We start from the raw sequence: 24260 nt of genomic DNA on the forward strand, positions 1-24260 counted from the left end.
AATTTTCTATTGATACTTCAATATTTAAAATATTTTGTCTGCTGTAGCAATTTGTTGGTCTTAAAACTCTTTTAAGATGTGAAAACCACCAGCAGATGTTCAAAATACAAAGTACAGATCTTGGAACGGTAATGTTTTAAAAATTATAATTGGTTAAAAATAGCAAATGTGGTTATTTTACATTCATATTCATCTGTCAGTCTTTAAACTTAAATGGTGTGCAAATAATGTGTTGTACCGTTGATAAATTTGAAAAAATATATTATATTAAAACTGCAATTGGACCAGCAGTTATCTCAATCGACAATATTTAGATATTTTCTTGTGCATTTGTGTCTAAATAAATAAATGATTTAAATAGTATTACATTAATTATGACTATACCTTTACAAATAGCAACGTCACACTGGAAGCTCAATTGTGATGAATCAGGAAAACGGAATATGGACGAAATAATTGCATCGGCTCTTCCCAACGTCGAGTCATAAGTAAAAGCTGATATCATTGAATTTACAGAGCAACTGCAATGCATAAAACATTCATATAAATCAAACCACATATTTATTGTTGTTCATACAGTATTCATAAATAAAACATACCCTCGTTCGTCTATCAAAGGAACGCTCGAATTGCGTTTGTTGAATGCAAAACAAGACTTTACTCTCATGCCGTAGGCTCCTGCAATCATTAAATATGCTAATGTTATAACTTTGTACAAGTTTGATATATTGTCAATGTTGAAATGGTGCTAACCGTCCGGTTTGCTAAGATCGGCTCTCAAAGTGTATCTGTTACCGTAAATCGCTTCAGTTATCTTTCGGCCGCTTTCGTTGACAACGTTCAGAGAAACTAAGGAGGTTTCGTTTCTGTGTTTGTGTTTAAGAATGAGAATTTATTAATGAACGTTTATTATAATTAATGTAAACATTTCATACCTGGCATTGCGAAAACCTGATTTTCCACAGGTAATAACATAAAATTTGTCATCGGCGAGCTCCAATGTCCTGTGAACTCGCACAGCCAAAGGCACGGATCTCTCTTCGGTTTTCTGTAATTTGAGAATATTATGAATATATATAAATACAAATAGTGCTTTGTGAAATGTATATTTTGGTAGCTCATGAATAAACAAGTGGTAAAAATAAATATGTATTACATAAAACAAAAATACATTGTATGTGTCTGTATATAAAAAATAACATTTTCCTTAGGACCTTCCAAGAATATTATATAGAGACCCTACAAGAAAAACCACAGGATTATCTATGAATTTTACATAATATATTTGTATAAAAAATATACCTGTTATTACCAAATATTGGGTGTGATACTTTTTTTCTATTTCAGTCCTGTTTCCACATAATACAGTTTATATTAACATAATGGACTTTTTTTGAAAGCCATACATATTCCATATAAAATTGTGATATAATACGTATATATTGTAAGTAAAATTCAGATATATTTGTTGATTCCAGATTCATATTAATACACAAATTAATAAATATGTTTTTCTCATATGCCTTAATATTTTTATTTTTACTTTCAATTTTATTTTTGGGTATAAACAGGTTATGTAAAAATGAATGAAGGAAATAATCGAATAATCTTGTGAGGTTCTGTCATCTTGCACCACTCTTTTATAAGTGCTATCGAGATAAAAGAGCATGCGCAATAATAAATATTTAAATAAAAATAAAATAATTTTCCACAAAATTATACAAAGACGATATATTATATTTACATTTTTGTTATTATTTTGTATTTTGTTATTATGGGATACTTTTATAATTTTCTTTAAACACATCACTTTTAATTTCAATCCCTATTACCCTTTGAGTAGTGAGTTAATTTACAAACATTTGTTAATACGTTATTAAACATCTGGAAGTGAGTTAATTTTACGTATTTTTTTCTAATTATTTTTATTCTTATTATTTATATTGCATTTATTTTACTACTTTTTTGAATTAGTATGTTTTATTAATTTATATTAACACTTTTCAATTTCATTAATTTATTTTATTTTTATTTACTTTTCGGCCTTTATGGAATTTTTTTATATCAATTCAGAGACTCTCAATATTTTTGATAAAGTTAATATAACATATCTTTTCTTATGTTCCTTTACGTACTATTAAATTTATTAGTTTTATTTTTTATAAAAATTTAAAAAAATATTTTATAATTGTAATGTTTTTTATTTATTACTTATTTAGTTATATATGTAAATATATAACTATCTGGGGTACCTCAAAACAGTGGAAGATCGACCGCCGTACATGTACGGCGTTACCACTCAAATGGTTAAAATCTTTTATGTAGAAATAAATTAAATTTGTCAATATCAATTTTATGTGTTATTATTATATATAATATTTTAATATATTTTTTTTAAATGCTCCTAAAATTAATAAATAAATAAATTTACATAAAACTTTAGATGACAAGCATTTTGCTTGTATACGATATTTTTTTTCGGCAGTGCATATATTTTTCATTTTTTCTAAGCAAAATTTAATTATATATTATAAATACACGGTTCATTTTTCTAATATATTAGATTTTATATTGTAAAAAATAGCAAAATTCATCGTATGTCGATTTTTGCCAATTTTTTTCAGGCACTACATTGCGATAATTTTCATTCTTACAATAAACACTAATGTTTAATATTAAATTTTAAGTACATGATTTATTTTTTGAACAGTGTAAATACGATTTTTGCCATACGAATAAGATAACTCGATTTAAATATAAAATTACAGGCAAGATTTTTTTTGCTCAAGTAATCAAAAATAATAACTAAAAAATTAAATTGAACTTAAAAATCAGTAATAGCAGTCTAATAATATAATTTTAAACTGAGTTTTTATCTGTAGATTGTAAGTAAGAATTTTTAATAAGAAAAATATAAAAGTTGTGGTATATTATTTGCTGATGACACAAGAATAGGAATCGGATCGATTTTAAATCAAGTGTTGTATTGAAACAGTTACAACTGTTAAATACTTCACTATTATCTATAAAATACATATATTTACACAATTTCCATACGGATTTGAAGTGATTTCGGATTATACATATATTTCAGTTTTTTAAAAGTATTTTTAATAATATTATAATAATATTTTTAATAATATATATAAGCAGCATGCAGAAACAGAATTCTTCTAAAATTGTAGGGATGTGTAAGGATGTGTATACCCAACTCTAGAAATTCCTATTACAGAATATTTTTCAGGTATTTCATATGACATGGAAATGGATTGAACTTTTGTTCCAACAATTATTATTATAAAATATATTGTTAAGAAAGCTAATTATGTAGAAATTTAAAAACTTAAATTATAATAAAAAATGAACTTACATACATATACAGAATTAAAACCAGTGCGCATTTTTACATAAAAATCGAGTTATTTTATCTATACATATATTTTTAATGGATAAATTATAGATAGATTAATTAAAATATGGCGTTTTAATGTTTTAAATATATTTAGTTTATATATTACAATATGTAGTGTGTCCAATATATTTTTGATGAACATAGCATTATACATATGTTTATACATACATGACAAATAAGTATAATTATAAATAAACACGTTTTCAAGAAATCATTCGTCGAACTCGGCATTTTTTTCTACACATCCCACGAAAATGTAAATACTCAGAAAAATACACAAAGCATCGGTGTATGTCCGATAATGCTGAATACATATATTCTTTTTATTTCGCCGCGGGGCAATTTCCACTCGAAAATCATAATACGTATCGAATATCCATAACGTGGCGCATAATGAAGGTCTTCGTTTGCAAATGTGATAGAAAATAAAATATCTCATAAATAAAAAGTGAACCAAGGCGATTGCGACCAGGAGACCGTGATGAGCTGGGATGGTTTGTCGTCGGCTATTACCAAATACTTCCTTTGATTCCAAAATTTATACTTTTAATCGACTTTCGTGTATATAATAATTAGCGTACGATAGCCATCGATGATATGGTCAAATGTAATTACCGTTAAAGCGGAATGGGAATCTTTCGAGTTTCCGGGAAACTATTGCGTGTTTTCAACGTTGGCAACGTGACGGGAAACTGATGTCGAAACGTCGCAAAAAGACGCATTGCAATAAGCAAATCGAATAGAATTTGCATTATTTAATATAAAAACAATCAGAAAATGTATAATAATATAAATAAATATTAGGCTAGTAAAATAAATTATATAAATAAATATTATGCTAATAAAATAAATATTTGCTATACATAAATACATATGAATAAGAAAGAATATAGAGAGAAACAAATACCAAAAAATCTTTTTTATTATAGATATATGTATATACCTATAACAAAAATATATGTATATATTTATTATAGAACGTTTAAAATGCATTGATAAATATGTGTCATATTTCATACATGACGCGTTGTGGTTAGAGCTTCAAAGGATGATTTATAAAAGGTATAGATCAATCAATTTCATTTGTAAGTGCAGCTAACTTTTCAATGCATTTATAGATGTACTAAAAATACGAAAAAAACTACAAATGTCTCTCTTTAAATCATTTTAGCAATAACAGTTCTCACAGTAACGGCTTTAAATATTTTTGATGGTGCATCTTTTTTCAAAATATATTTTTTTAATATGTGATACTTTCTTATAATAATAAATATTATCATTAACTGTTGATGCTACCATTGCAATTTTTATATTATAAATTATAATTGGGTTTTTAACTTTACACTGTATATTGTAATCAATAAGCATTAAAGTTGAGAATAGAAAAATTAATTTAATTGTATTAAAACCATTTAAATGGTGTAATTAGAGAATTGAAAGTCAATTGCTACATCGATTATAAAAAATAATTAATTTTATGAATATTGTTTGATATGAAGTATTTTATTATAAAATTCATGATTTTACAAAACGAGATCTAAATGATTTGTAGCAATTATTTTTAATGATATTTTGCAATACAATGCAAAAGCAAATGTAAATCACAGATTGTCGATTTTAATTATTGTATTGCGTCAATCCTTCGCGCGGATGCTCTTTTTAATAACGGTGTCCGTTTCGGCCTAACAAAAGTCATCGCAGAACGAATGCATCCGTTCCAAAAAAAAAGAACCACACTAAACAACTACCAAAAATTTTGATTCAAAAACGTTACAAAATTTCTCTTCGTACGCGTCGAATTAATTGCCAATTTCGTATTTCTTCAATGCCACTGACCCATCGCTGAATCGAATCGAAAAATTCTTCCAGTTCGAAACAATGCCGGTGAGTTTCTAGCATTGATATTGCCGTTTCTGTCTCTAATCTAGATCTCTAAAACGCGTTAGACGATATTTACGATCGAGATCGTTAAAATGTATCTCGACAGTCATTGAACTTTCACTTAATGAATATTATTGTGATTGTTGTTGTAGTGAAAACTCACGTTGTTAACTAGTACACCGCAGTAGTCGGCTGCTCCGTTTGGTGCCAGAAGGTTGATGCCCAATTGGAGAGTAGAACTTCCATTTCCGTGACTCATGCATGGTAAAGTTCTATAAATGACATTAAACAGATTAATAAAAAAAATATTAAACTAATAATAACTATAAAAATATTGCTCAAATAAAAAGGTAGAGGCACACAACTTAAAATTAAGTATTAAATAAGATACGAACAAGCTTCGGCCTTGAAGGGCAAACATAGCTCAACAAGCTAGATTTAAAAGGAAAAAATATAACCTATGTCTACTTCAGCTAAGGACACATTTACAATGAAATATTCTGCATTCATAGGAATTGATATTTTTAAGGATATGAGAAGTATTTAATTGATATCGTATTTATTTAAATTATATGTTGGGATCTATGAAATAATATAAAATAATCTAAATAACCAAACTCATGACTAAAGCATAGTCTATGATTGGTTGTTTTTATTTGTTTGTGTTTTACATAAATGTTCTTTAGAAACATCTGTATTTGAATTAACTTGAATATTTAAAATGATTTGTATGAAAGAATATGTGGAATTTGTTTAATTTAAAAAGATCTTTATTTGATCTATATATGTATATGTATATACGTTACATACAACAAATTCTTAAGTCTAGAATCTAGATTGTAACTAAATAACAATAAAAATAGATACTACAGTTAAAAGGCCTGTGAAAAATATATAAACGCATCATCAAATTTTAAAAACTTAAATGTTACATATCATTAGAACAGACTCAGTTAGCATCTTAAAAATATAGAATGCCTACATACATATAAAAAATAAATTGACGCCTGTTTGGAAAAATAGATATTAATGTGTATGAACAACATAGTATGAATTAGGCTCGTCAACCATGCAATGGTATTATAAATCATGATATAAAATACCTGAAATCCCTGGCGTGCGCTATACCCGTAAAAGATTGGTTAAAGTTAATCTTTATGGTCATAAATCCGGCTTTACACGTCGCTGTGACCACCGGAGAAAATTCGACCGCCTGTTCGAGGCCCTGAAAACAAGAAAAAAATACATGAATATATATTTTAGATACGTTTCTGAACAAACATGCGTAGTTAAAACATTTACGATTCATTAACGTAAAAATATGGCAGCGTTAATAAAGAGACAGCTGCTTAAACATGTTTCACAACTAAGGTATGCATGGTCGTGTACAGCTTGTAACGCGGATGGCGCATTTATAAGTAGCCTGATAAAAAAATAATTAAAATATTTTGGGTATGTAATAAAAAAATATTGGTAGCAAATTTTAAATTTTTTCTCCAAAGTTGGGCTCTCTTAAGTAAATTAAATAAAACTTGTATTATAGCATAATTTTTTTTAATACATATAAGTTGATTTTTTAACATTTAATATGTACGACATACATCCGTAAGATTAGCAAAATCTAGATAAACCTAATCTGTGATGATCGATCTATATTATAATTATATAATAATCACTAATTACAATCTTTCAGACACGTTAAAAAAAGTTCGAACCCAAGTCTTTCAGGTAAATAGTCAGCAATTTATACCAGTCGTTTATCTTGTTGGTTATTTTTTATATGTATATTCTAAAATAATTTAAATATTAATATATATTTGAATTATTTAATAAATAGTTACAAAATTGCACATGAGAATCTGTGATGGGTTTTATATTATTTAAAAAAAATCTATAATTGATGCCACTGCGCAATGAGAATTTTTACTTAATTTATTATTTTCACTCAATTATGCCACACACAATATTTGTTTAAATAAAATAGTCTTTGTGGAATTTAAAATTTAATAAATTGTAGAGCTCAAAATCTAATACACTGTATGTCTTTAAAAAAGATCTATAAAAATAAATATAATTTACAGTAATTACTGTATAATAAAAGTTAAACGACTTTAAAAATGTTATATTATTAAAGATAGCTATTAAATATTATATACACCCTCCAGATATTAAATTGCCGTTTTTATAAAATAGGTCAATAAAAAGTGAAGCACTTGTAAAACCTGATTGAAAACCTTGTCAGATTCTTAATAAAAATCGAAGCCAGACTCATTTTAAACTATACATGAAAAAATATATTTCTTATTTATCGTGCGTATTATATTACGCGTAATCTATCCTAGATAATGCGATCTAGTATATAATTATCTCTAAACATTAAACAATAATTAATAACCTGCACAAAAAAATATAGATACATATTTAGATAATTTTATAAAAAAGTTTATAGTTTTTTTTTTGAGAAAACATTAATTACAGGGTAACTTTAACTTTAACTTTAATACAATATTATTATGATACATTTAAATATATAATATAAAAATAATATGCTATTGTAATATGATATTTAGATATCTTGCAGGTACGAAATTTTCATTTTACAAAGATATGTGAAAACAGTGTGCGAGATCGAAGCGCACGAGCGTGCTCCTAAGCAAATAAACACAGAGAGTAAATGCGTAATACCATTTAGTTTTTCACAAACCTCAGATCTTTGATTTGATTATCGAGACCACAGGAGAAAATACACGTTAAAATTTTATTAAATATTTTTTTATCATTCTTTGCGAATTACCGACAAGTGTATTTATTATGGTGACGTACGTGACGATCGGAGATTTGGATGCATCCTATAATTGACCATAAACAACTGTTATAGGTGCCTTTAGAAATACTAAATATTATTATTGCATTAAAATGTCACGACAACAAGTGGAATGTGCCACCCGGAATTACAAATTTTCAGTTACAGTGTCGCTAAAGCTCCAGCTGTTCAAAAAACAACGTTTACCCATCAATCGTTCTTGTAGAAAAGACAGCAGAAAATAAAAAATAAAATTCAACTTCCAAATAAAAAAACTCTTTCATCTCAGTACATCAGACATTTACATTTGGAATACCCTTCTGTCAGAAACTTTCATCAATAACTTTACCAGATACTGCCGACTCTGTACACGCAAGAGTTCACCCAAAATCGCACCAAGACTAAAGAAGCAACCGCTTCCCACTTGGCGCATATTCTGGTCCATCTACAAGATCCGAAATCCAAAGATTTTCGAAACGCAAACAAGAAATTGTCGCAAATTTAATAATAAGAAAATAATACAAATAGCGTTTGCTACGATATAAAATAAACGCGTAACCGGTAGATCATGTATTTAATCATAATATCATAAGAATCTGCCATGATATTTAGTAAGAGTTTCTCTTTCGAGAAGAATTCTTCCGAGATCGCTCCGATTTTATGAATGCAATTTACCAAAGCACATTCTAAATAATAATATATAAATAAAGTGTCGGTCAAAATATATTTAAATCTGCTGTGTATATGTCTTATATAGATAAGAAGAAAAAGTAGTAGAGCAAAACTTGATCCTTGTAGCACTTCATTGTGTTAAAATTACTCGTTTGAATATTACGAAACATAAACACCAAATAGTTCAAGAAACTCGAGATCGATCAATTTCTTGTTTATGATTGAATGGTTATAAAAAGCATTCACAATTTTTTGCGAATATCAAAAGATTTGCGACGGTATATCATCCAGAGACAAATCTGTGTGCTGATCAACGAAAAAGTAAGTGCTGTGGTTGAAAATATATGTATACAAAATAATTTAACCATTGATAAAAATATAGCTATAGGTATGGAAATCTCTTTTCTTTTAAGTTGAAGTCAATTTTCTGCATTTCCCAATATATTGAAATACAGTAATAAAATAAATTATCTGTGTTGCTACAACAATACATTTTTCACCAGCCTTTATAACAAAAAAAATATTATTTATTGTTTTTTAAGCTATTGTTAAGTTGAATGAGTTGAAATGTTTATTTGTTTTTATATATATTTAGACAGACTTCTAAATAAGTCTATTGAAAGTGAAATTGATAGTTGTTTGCTATGTGCCGTTATGGGAAAACCATTACATGTGTGGGCCTCTTTATGAGTCAATACACTCTAAAACGAAATAAAGTTATTAGGTTACTGTATAAGTGTATATGAAATTTTTATGTGAACTGTGTTATAGAAATTCATCATATTTTCACAGTAGCTTGCTGCACATAATATTTTAAGTAAAAAAACGCTTCCTTAATTTCAAGGCAATATTACCCTCCTTGAAATAAATCTAACATTTTATAAGCACTGACCAAATATTAATGAACCCACATACGGTTCGCATTTGCTATCGTTTTTTTTCGCAATCAAATGTCGCGATCGCAAAACGTTCATCTCTGAAATGTCACGTGTCAGATTTAAAAGCAAAACCTGATATTTTGTAACGATCTCATAAGTTGAATTCGTGCCGTTCGTAATATATATGTAACGTATTATATTATATAGATGTGTGCTCGTTATCGCACTATCTCCTTAAGGTATTTTTCTTCTTCGGTTAGCTCTTCTTCTCTTTTATCTCTGCTGACTTCGCTACGTACGTGTTCTGCATACAAATGCATTTTTTTACGAGACGTTCCAAAAGTCAAACACACTTTTTTTGTCGTTCCGTATATATATATTTATTTTCTGCAGCGTAATATTCTTTATAAAAAACGCCGTTTTTATAAATACCTTCGCTTCAGACGATAGTCCAATCAAAAATGATTTAATAAATAATTACTTCTCTGATTGAAACGTGCTGCCTTATTGCATTATTTTATTGACAGGGAACAAGCCATAAAAATGTATAATTTAATCAGTTATGCGAAAAGTTATATTTATTATGATATTGAAATTGATTTTATATATGACATTATATACAAGGTTTTTGGTTAGTTGTATTTTTAATGGACTCATAGTTTTTCAAACTATGTCATATAATTTAATCTATTTAGTTAATTGGCGAACTATAAATCAATTCTAGAAAAACCCATAGTTTTTTATAATAATATTATATTATTTTGTTGATAAGATTTAATCAACTGTTAAGTTATATTATCACCCACTAGTGAACACATATATGTATAATTACATATGCAATCAGTATTATTAATTATAAATTTTAATTCGGATCTTTCTGATATGGCAATTTACCTTACAATCAGGTGTAATTTTTCAAATGATCTTAATACAACATAACACTTGTCTTATATACTCGAGTTGTAATAAATAATTGCAGCAGAGTGGGAAGGTGTGTTTGGTCGCTTATTGGATCGGTTCAGCGAGTGAGCGCAATTTGTTAAGATTGCAAACAAACAAACAAAAGGGCGTCATACACGCTTTAACGCGAGATAAAGATACTGTACGTCAGTGGATCAAGAACTGGTTCTACAATATCCAGCTTGTTCGATCTACCCGTTTTTTCACCCCTCGAAGGTTCGTATATTTTGCACGCCTACGTCATTCTTGGATTTCGCGAGCACCCACCTATAAAATGCATCGTCATCGATGTTTTTGGAATTTTTGATACAATCCAGTCTCGAGAGAGTGAGTCACTTTACCTGTTCGTTTTGGGTTGAGTTACCAAATATAGAGTTAGCTCCGAGCTTGAAGATATCGCTTCAATTTTTAGAACAGATTTTTAAAATGAGGTAATCTTAATGCAACATAGATTAAGTAGCAAATATATTTTAAAAACTATAAGTGCATTTTAGAAATATGTGAACATAGACTTTTTGAAGAAAATTCTGTCATAGAAATCACACATTGACTTTCCTTAGACGTGGGTTGAATCGTTATTTTTAAAAATGTGATCCAAATTTAAGTTGGTAATCTATTTATTTAATATATCTGCAGTTCTCACCATAACCCATTTTTTAATTATTATATGAAATAGTTTTATTTCATAATTTCATTCTCTAACTTCAGTGTAATTAATAAATCATTGTCTGGACAATTTTTTCATTGATGCGAAAACTCGTAAAATAAATTCTTTATTGATTTAAATTATGTTTCGCTTAGAACATAATTTAAATCGAAGAAAAGTAAAAATCTAAATAGATTTTTTTGAAATATCATTACTTTTTTAAAAATATGAGAAAATAAGTAATAAGGTGAAAAACGTCAAAAAATAAACTTTAATTAAAAAACAGTTTTTGGTCTTTTATATGGATTTTTGAGGACTGTTGTAGTTTTAATTATATCGTCATCATGAAACTTCTTGTGAAATTAAATATTATAAATTAGTTAGTCTTATCTTTTTTTCAAAATTGTGAATAAGACTACCTATATAAACATTAAAATAGTAATAATTCCGTTGAAAACGATCTTGAATAAAAAATCAAGAGCAAGCAAAAACTTTAAAAATATAATTTCACTTTTATATTTATAATTGAAGGGATGAACGCATATGTAATTATAAAAAAGATCAATAAAAGCGTTTTAACCGCTGAAGCAAAAATTGGGTGTTCCGCTTAAAATGAAACACCATGGAAGACCACTTAATGGATTAACATACGCACCATAATTCATACAGAATAAAATATTCTCTGACTTGAGAATAGACCAAAACAATTAATTTCATAGAAATTCGCAGCTCTTCAATATTTGGTCGTCCCACCGTAAAAGGGCGGATCACAAAATCCGCCATAGAGGGACGTAGAATATAAATACTGGGACCTTGGCAACCAGGAATCACTTCCACTTAGACATTTCGTCTGAAGGCTTTCCTTTCAACACTTTATCTGACACATACTTAAACATCTTGAAGTTCAAAGTACTTGAATTTCAAGACACCTCGAACTTGGACCGCAACCGAAAAGAGGCCGACTTAACTTCGGACCAGCAAATATCACAGAAACTGACGTTGCTCACCTCTTCTCATTTAATTTCCCACTGGTCTGAAATCCAAAGCGACCCACTTCTGTTTCAAATTTGTTGCGACAACCCGTATTAACTGTTGCGCAACAAACAATTTATTTATTTTTTAATCAAATAAAAACCCCGGAATAACATAGACAATTAAAATAATAATTAAAGTTAAAAACGAAATTTAGGCACACAAAATTGTTTTAATCATATCGATTTCAAACGTATTAATGTATATAGTAGTATAACATAGTAACCACGATATTAATAAGAGTGTAACTGAACGAACCACCACAATAGCCCTCGTAATGTCCAAGAAAAAAAGATTAACAAATAAATAACACGTTTTAATTACGAACCGATGCATTGTTGTGTAACGGTGCGTAAACAATACATAATACAGCATCGCCTAGTCACATTCAACCTGTTGCACAATTCGCCCTTCAAATATGTCATATATAATGAACGAAGAAAATGCTACTGAGTTTATTTCCGAAATCATATTATTTTTTTTGTGATTTGATTTGCTTCTTTGCTAGAAGCGGCTTGAATTCTTCATGACAAAAAAAATACATCTCAAGCTAAAATTTTCACATGGTCAATTTTATGTTGTAATATCACAAGCAGGCACCCTAAAACATTTATATATACGGACAGATAAAAATAATTCAACTTTCATAAACCGTAATAGCTGTATTTCAATATCAAATATATACAAAAGTTGATTTTATTTTTATCCGACAGCAGATTGATTGGCGCATGATTGAGCATTTTTGTATCAATTGTTTCCCAAACTTTTGTATTCACGATTAAAAAAATATTATTGCAGTTGCCGGTATCGTGAGACATGACTTTAATTGATTACTTTCTAGCCTCACTTTTCAGCGATATCACCATCAATCTTTTATACGAACGATGGGCTTCTAATTGCGATTGCTTTGAAATCTTAGATCACGAAGATATAACTTATACTAGTCGATTATGAAATATAATAAATGCGATATTTTTTTTCTTTAACCTACGTAATTCCAGATCACTCTACAGAACAAACAGCGTCTTATTGATAGCGTAATATTTGCTTTGGTGGTACGTGGTTATTGAAATATCATAGTATGGCATTACGTCTCGGATAGAACGGTGGTTATTTAGAACGGGACACGTATCGGACGAGAAGGAAATTGCCCACTTATTGTCCTTAGGCCTTATCCTTCCCTTGCCTTGTGTTCCATTATATCGATTTCGCCATCGAAGATTGCCGTATAGAAGACAAACGCTCTGAGTGCCTCTGGGCGGATAATGGCGATCTGATCTCAAACCAAATAAGTCGTATTGCATGTCGAAGATGTGACGTGAAATTGCATGTGGATATCCAGAGTGTAATGACGGAGTGGTTTTAAAAGCAGAATACCAATACTCCTGTTTGCTTGTTTTAACTGCGCCATAAAAGCATATCTGAATTATGGTGCCGTAAAAATATCTTTCATAGCTATAAAATATTTTTTTGAGTTTATAAGTCGATGCGACTAAAATGATTAATACCTCAACATACATATAAAAAACGGTTTCGTATATGATACACTTATTTTATTATAAAGGAGCTAGGTGCATTATATGCAACCAAATTTAGAACAACAAAATCTAAAGAATGTTATATAATTTTAATACAAAAATAATAATTTCGAATTAAAAAATTATATATTATTGAAAGCATTAAAAAAATAAAAATCAATGGTTGATAAAAGTTAAATATTATAAACATACATTGTATGTATATATGCCATTACCAGCGTTATTTATATGTATATAATACTGTCTAAAGGGACTAAAAGCAGCTCCTTTCACAAATTCATCTTAACTATGGCACATAAATATTTGCAATAAAGTTTAATAGCTTGCGAGAAGTATTATGTTGGAATATTTATAGTGATATTTATTTATATATATATATAACTGAAATACCACTGTAAATTAAACTGATAGAATTCACATACCAGCGAACTTTTATAGCACAAAAAGCCTCTATAAAGTTGTCGTATCCTAATCCATATAACAGTCACTCAGCTTCCTTTTCCAATCATTAAATAAAGCACAGGTTACTCTTATGAATTCACCCAAAAAAGAGTCAACTATTAAAAATATGATATAAACTGTTAAAAAATGATAGCAGGGCTCGGTCATTGTCCGTTACATATACACATACGTAGATATGTATTGTTCGCTAAGAATGAAGGAATGAGTGCCGAGGATAATGGACTAAGAATGAACCCTTGACCCTTTCCTGAGTCGTGAGACTGCTGCGCGCCAAGAAACCTGGTCCATTATAAACACGATGTCTTCGACTGTCACGGTCATCTGATGATACGGAAGACAATGAAGCCAGATAAGAAGCCAGATCTGACGCCGCTGGCCGATCTGGTACGATCCCACAGTGCGATTTCAATAACGAACGTGAGCATTGTTACCAGACATGAACATGCAATCGTAATTCATATAATTTAACAACACAGATGAAATAGAAAGCATCATGCGTTGTGGTGTTCGATTTCGAAACAATGGGGAAATTGTCCATAACCGTTTAAGCGACCGATAATTAAATCGAATAGTTCCTGGGCTCGTTCCTGATTTCACAACTGCAAAAGTGAACGTTATGGCAGAGAATGCGTTATCTACGCATGTTGCACAACTAAACTTGTACAATATAAACATGTACAATATACTTGCGTTTGAGTTCAAGATGACAATGGCAGCGGTGACCGAATATCGTGTGCGGTTTAACTAGTGAAAGTAGTGGTCTAAATGGGAAAGTCATTTTTGCGCTTTGCATAAACCATCGTAATTGCAATGTATATACAAAAAAATAGAGATGAGATTTTTTTACTGTATAATAGAAAACGTAATTGTTGGCAACGTTAACAAGTTTGTGTATTTAGAAACATTGAAACGTAATCGTCAACAGGAAAGTTAATGCTCAATTTGAGATTATTATAAAGTCGTTAGGCATTGATAGAAATTATGCACAGCGCTATGTAATTTGAATGTCTTAAAACGACATGATTCTCAAGAATTATAAATTATACATCGATTTTAATAATTATATAATAATCGAAATGATTTTATCAAATATAATATATTGAGATAAGACATGCATTTTTGGGTTTAAAATATCTATTTATCTTTCTTATTAATGCATCTAATTAGATTTAAATATAAACGTCACACGTGGTAAACATATTTAACATCAGTTACTATAGGAATATATATATTATGGGTACCAGAAAAAAATCACGTATTTTTAAACTATTAGTTAAAGTTAAAATTTCTGGCTAAATAAAATCTTCGGCTAACCATAAAATAATTGACGCAGATTTTTTTATTTTTGGATATCGTTCCTATTCAAGATAAAAAGGAACGGCACGATCAAACTTCATGAGGCTGAAATTTTACATGAATTCGAATGCTAATTATTTAGTGGCAACACTTCAGATATGAGCGTATTAAGCGTAGCAGATAGCCAGGGGTTTTGTTTTTGTATTGTTTATGAATCAAATCGTCATGCCACTGTTTCGAAAGCTTTGTCTATATCTAACGTTAAAAGTCCCGCACTTTCATATTAAAATTCAACTATTAAGTTGATATGTCATGAAATCAAATTGTTCGTCATGAAATCAAACGTTAATAATTTTATTCTTATTATTATTTTTAATTATTATTATTAATTGATTATTTTTGCAAATATTTTACTTAATGACAGTAATAAACTGATTCAGCGATAACTAATCGCATTTGTAGAATCCGTATCGGATTTTTTTATTGGATGAATTTTAACGGTTTTCTAAACGGTTGGGAAATACCGAAAGATAGAAAAAAAAGCATTATAAATGTTTGTTAAGTAATGTATGCAATGTGTTATATAACGTGATTAACGTGTTATCTAATCTATCAATTCCAGGACTTTTTTATCGTTCAAGTTTTTAATAACATTTATATTTTTATCCCATGAGCTAATTTTGCGAATTAAATCCTTATTTATCGCGGATGTTTCTATTTTTTTATTGATATATTTACTTCGTATTCAGTTTTCGAGTGTTTCAATTATTTAATAAGTTCGTACGATCAGCTAACATCTCTACCTTATTCTGATCCGTGTCAGTTATGATATTTACAGTTTTTAACCGTGAAATTTCTGTGTATTTATTTTTAAGCGATTTAGTTACTTTCCATAATGAATAATGAACTGTCTGTTGGTTTTAGCTTATTAAGTTGACACAAGTTTTTAATGCTCTGAATTTTATCGCGAATATAATCAGTCAATTTTTTGCCACTGCTTTCTTATTTTATTTAATAATCGATGGAGTATGTTTATTATAATTATGAAAAAAATAACGCGTCGGTACTTATGATATTTGTTGTTAAATAATTAATGTCATCGTCGATAGTTTTAGCGTCTATTAGTAGCCCAACCACTATCAAGACTCGACAATACTCTTGAAACCCTTCCAATCAGCAGTGTTATAATAAAAAAACAGACAAACAATTTTATGGATAACATCAGACCCACCCTCCAGTGTAAAGAAACACAGAAAGGTGGTGGTCCGATCACAAAGCATGGTTTAACTTGAGATGAGAATTAGGTTCTTCAAGACAATGTAAACCGAAAAAAGAATGACTTTTCCAAATAAAATACATATTCAAAACCCTAAGAGTGGGATGACGCTTTGTGAAGTTTTTCTGTGCATTTGGTGGTATGTACACAAAATTAATAAAACCCGCAAGATTAAGCCAAAAACTGAAGGATAAACGTTGAAGATTATTTAACAGAAATGGGATACTTATTCATCTATTTATGTCAATAAATTATAATACTAGATAAACAAATATGTAAGACTAGCCTTTAATACATTATATTTATCATCTTCGCACAACTTTTAAAATTTATGAGAACTAATCTTTGTATTACCTCTAAAACTGAATACAAGCATAAATAGCTCATTTTATTACATTAACATTATGCAATAAATTTGTATGTACATCTATACCTATTGGCAATGTTAAGAGCAAAATTCCGATGGCAAATTCTAATTTTATTGCACAACATAATTAATTCAGCAAAAAAACTTAAACTTTCCAAAGTTTATATTACCGAATAAATAAACAAGATATATTGAATAATATATTATGATTTATGTATTTTTTTTACCTATGAGAGTTTTTTTTCCTAAAAATCGCGTAAAAATCATCAATATTCACGTGTGACATGACCGTGACCGTCAAATAGCAGAGTCGATTCAGAAAAAAATTGCAAACATATTTATTATGATGGTTATATAATCACAATAGCGGCAATTCAATGGTTGAGCGAAATAAAGATAAAAAATCACCGGCAAACGAAGTGCGACAAAATGGATGAAAAATCGCAAGCCCCACGTGCCGCATTGTTTGTCATCGCTGATTTGTGTAATTTTAGATTTGGAACAATGAAGGAGTTATAGCATTGGAACAATGCCGAGTTTTCAATTGTGTATCCCTATCTATGCCTTTATAAAATAAAAACACTATAGATATAAAACCTGTGCGATTATCTAATTTTATAAAAGCAAATTTTTATTTTATTTTTCTTACCTGAGTTAAGCTGAGATTATAAATGTTCAACCAAAACAATAGACCATAGGTTCAATACATTATATTTTTTATTATATAGTTAACCTTCAATTGATAAATTAATTTCTCATGAGTCAATTAAAGGTTTTAATAATGCAATTATAATGTACCTCACTTATAATTTAATACAATTATACCGTATAATAGTTTTTTCACCACAAAGACATAATTAGTATATATTTTATTAATATAAAATTAAGTTTTGTGCTCTATATTTTAATAATGATTTTTAAAGTAGAAAAAAATAAAATACTCAATACAATAATATTTTGACGCCAAATATTTGATTTAGAGATTTTTACAGCTTTTTTTATATAATATTCAATAATATTTAGCCTAGTTTCAATGAGTTATTTTATTTTTTAGATTACAGCTTTATAAAATACTTAATAATTTTAATTTATAAAAAAATTTAGTATCACTTGATACATTGATTTTTCATATATTTTTTTATAAAATAGTTTGGGATTTTTAGTTGATTACCATTAAATAGTAATTGCAAATGTTTATATCATTGAATTAAGTAACAAAATTTATAGTAAACATGAAAATGTCTATAAACCAGAAATATGTATTGTATCTAAGTATATTATATATTTGTAAAATTATTCGTATTGAAATAAATGTTTTTATATATAAAAAAAAATAAAGACGCTAAAGAGATTTTAGTTAATACGTAATATTAACGAATAATGTTAGGATTGCGTAGAACGAACTTAACAAAAAAACACTTTAATAATAGTTTATTTGTGCTGTAAAGCATCTCTAAAAAATATATATTTATTTATCAAAAAAATATTTGTCATTCAGTTTTGATCAATGAAACATATTTTTATTACGTATTATTTAATCTAAAACATATTATAAAAAACTGAATAATTATAATTTGTAGAAAAAAATATTTCAAGAAACAATAACGAGTATTTGAGTTCGATAAATTTCTTAATTAATTGAATAATTACTAAACATTTTTAATTTACATACCGATTGATATTATTGATAGTTCTTACGACATAATTTAGGTCATTAAATACCCAAGTATTTAATTACCTAAATAACTGGTCAATTAATTTGTGGCATTATTTTGTATTTTTTTCCAAAATACGGATACTTATTTCTTTATTTTAAAAAGTAGAATTTTTTGGAAAATTTTTTAGTTATCGCTACATATTACATTAAAGTAAATATTGTGAAATAAAATAAGCAAAACTTTGTTTGAGTAAAACTAATGTATTACTTAGTTATGGTACTATTTTATTTGTATCTATTTATATTGATACTTTAGTGAAAGTTGAATTGAAATTTAAATAGTTGATTTGACCGTATTTTAATCTATATATTGTATATGTACGTTAATAATTGCTATACTAATATATTAACATTATAATAAATAATAAAATAAAAAATTAGAAAAGAAATTCTACAGATTATAATTAAAATAAATTGTGATAACTATAAATTAATATACTATAATACATTCAATACAATGATTGTTTTACAACATTACAAGCCTCGCGCCGAGCTAGTATTAACTAAATGTTTATTTCTTACAATGCGTTAGGAATTAATTGAAAAGTATGTAGATGAGCTCAAAGCGTATGTTAACCACAATAATTTACTCTCAAAGCAATCACCGTGATTTCCGATCATTAACTATAACCGCCAGAGAAACAATTCATTATAATAAAGTCTTAGTCTCAAACATGTACTAATATAAATAAATACCTATATAATATGTGGTTAAACCGGTACACAGTTGCAAAAGTCGCAATTTTGTAAGAGTACCGATACAATGCACTGTTTCGTTACATTTTTTATTCATTTTGTTTTGAAAACGCATTTTTCGCCAATTTTGTTCATACATTTCGTGATGCTTGCAATTGGCTGATTTTGACAGATGAGACTACAATTAGTGATTCACTGAGCGGACAAAAGTGAAACTTTGATCTTAGATAAGGCGGAGAGATAAAGATCTGTGTCGTAATAAAAGTTTTGTTATCAACGTGACATTAAAAATAATTGCATGGCGTAAAAATATATGCGTATGGTACTTTGTTCATGACAAAGATCGACTTAATCACTTAATATTTTATAGTATACTGTAATATTGGTATGCTATAAAAAGACTTATTATTTTGAACCAGTTAAATTTATATTTAAAATAAATACTTAAATACTAGTATTGATATTTTTAATGATAATAAAATTAAAATATGTTCTTGATTTATATAAGACAGTTTGATTTATTCCTCATTAAGATTAGGAAAATATAGATAAACCTAATCTGCGATAATCAATCAGAACTATAATTATACAATAATCATTAATTATGATCTCCCAGACACAATAGCAATTAATTAAAAACGCTAAAGTACATATTGGATTCAAATTCCAGGTCTTTCTGGTCAATAGTCAGAGACTAATAACTCTTGTTTATCGTGCTAGTTATTTGTTTTCTTAAAATAAGCAAAATTCAGAAGAAGATACTTTTTTAGATGGTTTATGACAGCTGGTTGACTAGATATGTTGAAGCAAATAATACTTAAATCATATTTACAATATTAATCATATTCTTAATTATTAAAATTAAAAAAAAAACGTCCGCTCGATAAAAATAATTTATGTATTGCGACATTTATGCGAAGTTATACTGTAATGCTTGAACTACACTCTCTGGAAGTTATCCGAACCGAAGTTACAACTTAAGTCGGCAGAGATCTACGACTTCGAGTAAGCGACCACACGCCGTCCGAACGGTGGCTTCTGTCACGTACAGCCGGCATGTGTGCGCGCGATCGAAAAATGTGCCAAATAATCACAATTTTTAAATTGTCATATTATTAAAATTACACTACTGATAATCATAAAAGTTTGTGTAGGCACTCACCAATACAATATCAATGAAAACTTTTCGGTCGTAAATATTAAATTTACGCAAAAGCTTTGTCGGCTTTTGTAAAATGCCAAAAGGCATACAAATGATACTTCAGAACACGAACACCACATGTGTGACTATCCTAGAATTGATCGCCATCGATTCTAAATAAGAATTCGTTATGGTGTGACATTTATATAAACCGATCTAGGCAAATCCATAAGGATATTCGAAACGATTTTTTTTAACAAAATCAAGTACCACTAATTATTTTTTAATTATTTAATTTTATATGAAAAAAAATATTTTAACGATATCTGTTAGAAGAATATACTATTAAAAATATAATTAATCTCTTTTGGTGCCCTAAAATATCCAAAGATGTCAGTAAAAGTCTGTTGAAGTCCCCGATAAGCATGTGGTATTATAACTTGACCACTTTGCAGCGCTCGACATGTGTGTTAACCATAGGACGCCTACGCGCATACTGAAATTGAACCGAATTACTCGTTCTATCTCAGTTTGCGAAACACTATATCATTATCTCTCTCACTCTCGTCCCTTAACACGCGAGAGAGCGAAAGGGGAAGTATCTCACCGCTCGCGCTCGAAAGAGCAGCTCCAACTTCAGTCCCTTTGACTCGTAAAATAATGCCGATAATGTTTGGAAGCACTCGAAGCTTGCCAAGTCGACTGAATTACGCCTACTTTACCTCCCGTTCTCGGTAGCCTCGGACAACTTCCAAGAGATTTTAGAGCGGGCAGAACCGAACCCGACCGAAGTAACGTACTATATTCTCCATCTTTGGCCAACCTTGGCCAACTTCCAGAGAGTGTAGTGCATGCATATGTTTTTTATTCCGGGTCCCTATGCTATATAGTGATTCACGTTAGCTATAGAGCTAAGAAAAATATGTCTTTCTTAAAAAAACATGGATTTTTTAGATATTTCATTTATATATTATACATAGGCATTATATATTACAAGTGTATAGTATTTGATAATACTTGACTCATAATATATGTTAATATTCGTGTCATTTAGTTATATTATTTCATTTGAATATGTATGCTTATTTGTAGACACACACAAAGATTATAAAATGCTTTAACGATTTCTCTTTTGTAAAATAAATTAAAAGTTTTTCTGAATGTAAACTTTTTAAAGTACATCCATTGTTTCATCAAGTCCTTTTGATACTGAATATAATAAATATGTAAATTACTAAGATATAAAAATATCATAATAAAGATTATACGTTAAACGTAAAATAATTTAAACCATATTTAATATAATTATGTTATACTATATTTAATATTATTTATTAAATATAAAAACAATAGTTAGTTATTGATTTAGTTTTATTGTCTTAGCGAGTTTTTTTTACAATTAAACATTAGTGGGTTCTAATTGTCGTGACATAATTGCCGGTGGCGTTTTAACTGCCGTCGTAATAACGGCTGTCACGGAAAGTGGTCAGTGACCGGTCACCAGAGTGTGACCAAATTCACCACTGACCGAATAAATTAACCGTGATTACATCTCGACACCCTGACAATGGCGCCGTTGTTTGTGATGATCCGATTCATTATCCGATCCGCTAGCTATTGCGTGTCAGATTTAAAAACATGCAGGGTTATCAATGTTTTGAAGTAAAGTAAATATAAATTAACATGGATAGACAGGACTTTCTTGCAGAATAAAGTAATGAATGGAGAACGTGGTTCATCCATGAACATGGACCATATTGTTTATTTGTGTAATTATATACATTGATTTATAAGACGAAATAATTAAAAAAAAAGAATGTGCTTATGTCTTTTTATAATCATATAGTAGCTTTATCACACAATATTTCGTACTATGCGGTCCGTTAAGACACTGATAATATCGATTTTTACTCATAGCACAGCTAGTTCATAGACATAACAATTAGTTTATGTCATGTCTACCTTGCGCGATAAACTTTAAGCCTGGAGGTTGAGAAGAGCTCAGATCCTCTCCGAAAACAACGACATTTATCAACGCATGCAAAATAACTTCATAAAATTAATGGTATTGCTGTGTTTTGTCAAGAACCGACAATTACCACCAATTACAAAACCCATCGACAAAGTATATTTTTAAGTACTTCTCAAGGAAAAATGCGACTCAGGAATAAATTGACTGTCCTCAACTTGGTATCAAAGCATCATCTTAAAGCAGGTGGATTGAGACTTGATCCTGTCATAAAAATCGATCCACTTATACCCAGCGATAAATAATTTTTCCGACCCATTTCTGCATATCTCACTCATTTACCCTATTCTGATAGGTACATAAGAATAGATTTAAGGGCAAGCATTGTAAATATTATTCTAAAATATTTTATTTATATTATTAAATCTTCCGTTGTAAGCTGACAGGTGTATGCCTAATGCGTTACAATGGACAAATCTGTACTAAGTAAGTCAATCAGACATTATGAATAAGTATTAACTATCAGACTGAAAGTCTGGGAATTGGTGACATCTATATTATTAATCCTGGGGCCGGGTTTTTAATAATAGCGCATTTTTATAAATAAAAATTCGAGTGCCGCTACCGGGACTCGAACCTGCAATCTTAGAATTACTAGTCTGAGACGTTACAAACAATGCTATTCCGTCCTTAATCATCTCATTAAACAGATAATACATTAATTTTATATTAAAAAAATAGCACAAGATATCAGGTAATACTATATTTTATAAACAAAAGGGCATTAAGCCTAATCTATTGAGATTAGTTTATCAGCATTTTTTACATATAATTCCAGTATCAAATAAAAAGTTTTACCCTTATGGATAGTGTATCGTTTCTGTGCGAAAATAATTTATGATAAAAGCGCGAGAAAAGAATTTCGATATCAATGATGTTTTTTATGTTGTGTATAACATAGTTTAAAAACTATTTATATATATCCTAAGAATATATTTATTATTATTATACAATATATGCCTTACTATATAATTAATACATTACTCAAAATATCCTCACGTGACTCACAAAAAATTAAAGCAATTTAAACAAGATCTAGAAGGAAATTGAGGCATGTAAAAAAGGTTCTACTCTACCATTATCGTTTAACTCTCATTATCATCAAATGAGACTTGATGTTGTATATGATATTTTAGCATTAAGCATGTATACTATTTTTTTTTATTATATAATATCAAACATAAATTCATTTCTGATCTAACAATAGCGTAATATTGTATCGTATCAAATTTATTTTAGCGTGCTCGTGCATAGTATATCATTAAAACTTCATATTATATCAGATACACCACAAAAGAACCGACATTCTCCACAATAAAATAAAATAAATGCATATCGACTACCATTCTGCACGTTTCCGAGAACTCGATATATCGACATCGTCCGTTGAAAACTGTATTGTAGATCGAATGTCACGGTTAACTTTTTTTACTTTGATCGAAAAAAATACAAAC

General features: G+C 28.8%; 1 protein-coding gene across 1 annotated transcript in view; it reads right to left on the bottom strand.

Annotated features, from left to right (window-relative positions):
• The window catches only part of LOC148230541 (uncharacterized), a 44970-nt gene that overhangs the window by 2300 nt on the left and 18410 nt on the right, over positions 1-24260 (bottom strand). Inside the window, exons 2-7 of the mRNA XM_088194622.1 lie at positions 6397-6518; positions 5457-5565; positions 936-1048; positions 754-866; positions 600-678; positions 385-521 (exon numbers count right to left, since the gene is read on the bottom strand). Of these exons, the coding sequence (XP_088050748.1) occupies positions 385-521; positions 600-678; positions 754-866; positions 936-1048; positions 5457-5565; positions 6397-6518 (673 nt within the window). The remainder of the gene's footprint in view (positions 1-384; positions 522-599; positions 679-753; positions 867-935; positions 1049-5456; positions 5566-6396; positions 6519-24260) is intronic.

Source organism: Plectrocnemia conspersa, unplaced genomic scaffold, assembly GCF_051122295.1.
Source record: "Plectrocnemia conspersa isolate PC_06_02 unplaced genomic scaffold, ASM5112229v1 ptg000010l, whole genome shotgun sequence".
Lineage (NCBI taxonomy): Eukaryota > Metazoa > Arthropoda > Insecta > Trichoptera > Polycentropodidae > Plectrocnemia > Plectrocnemia conspersa.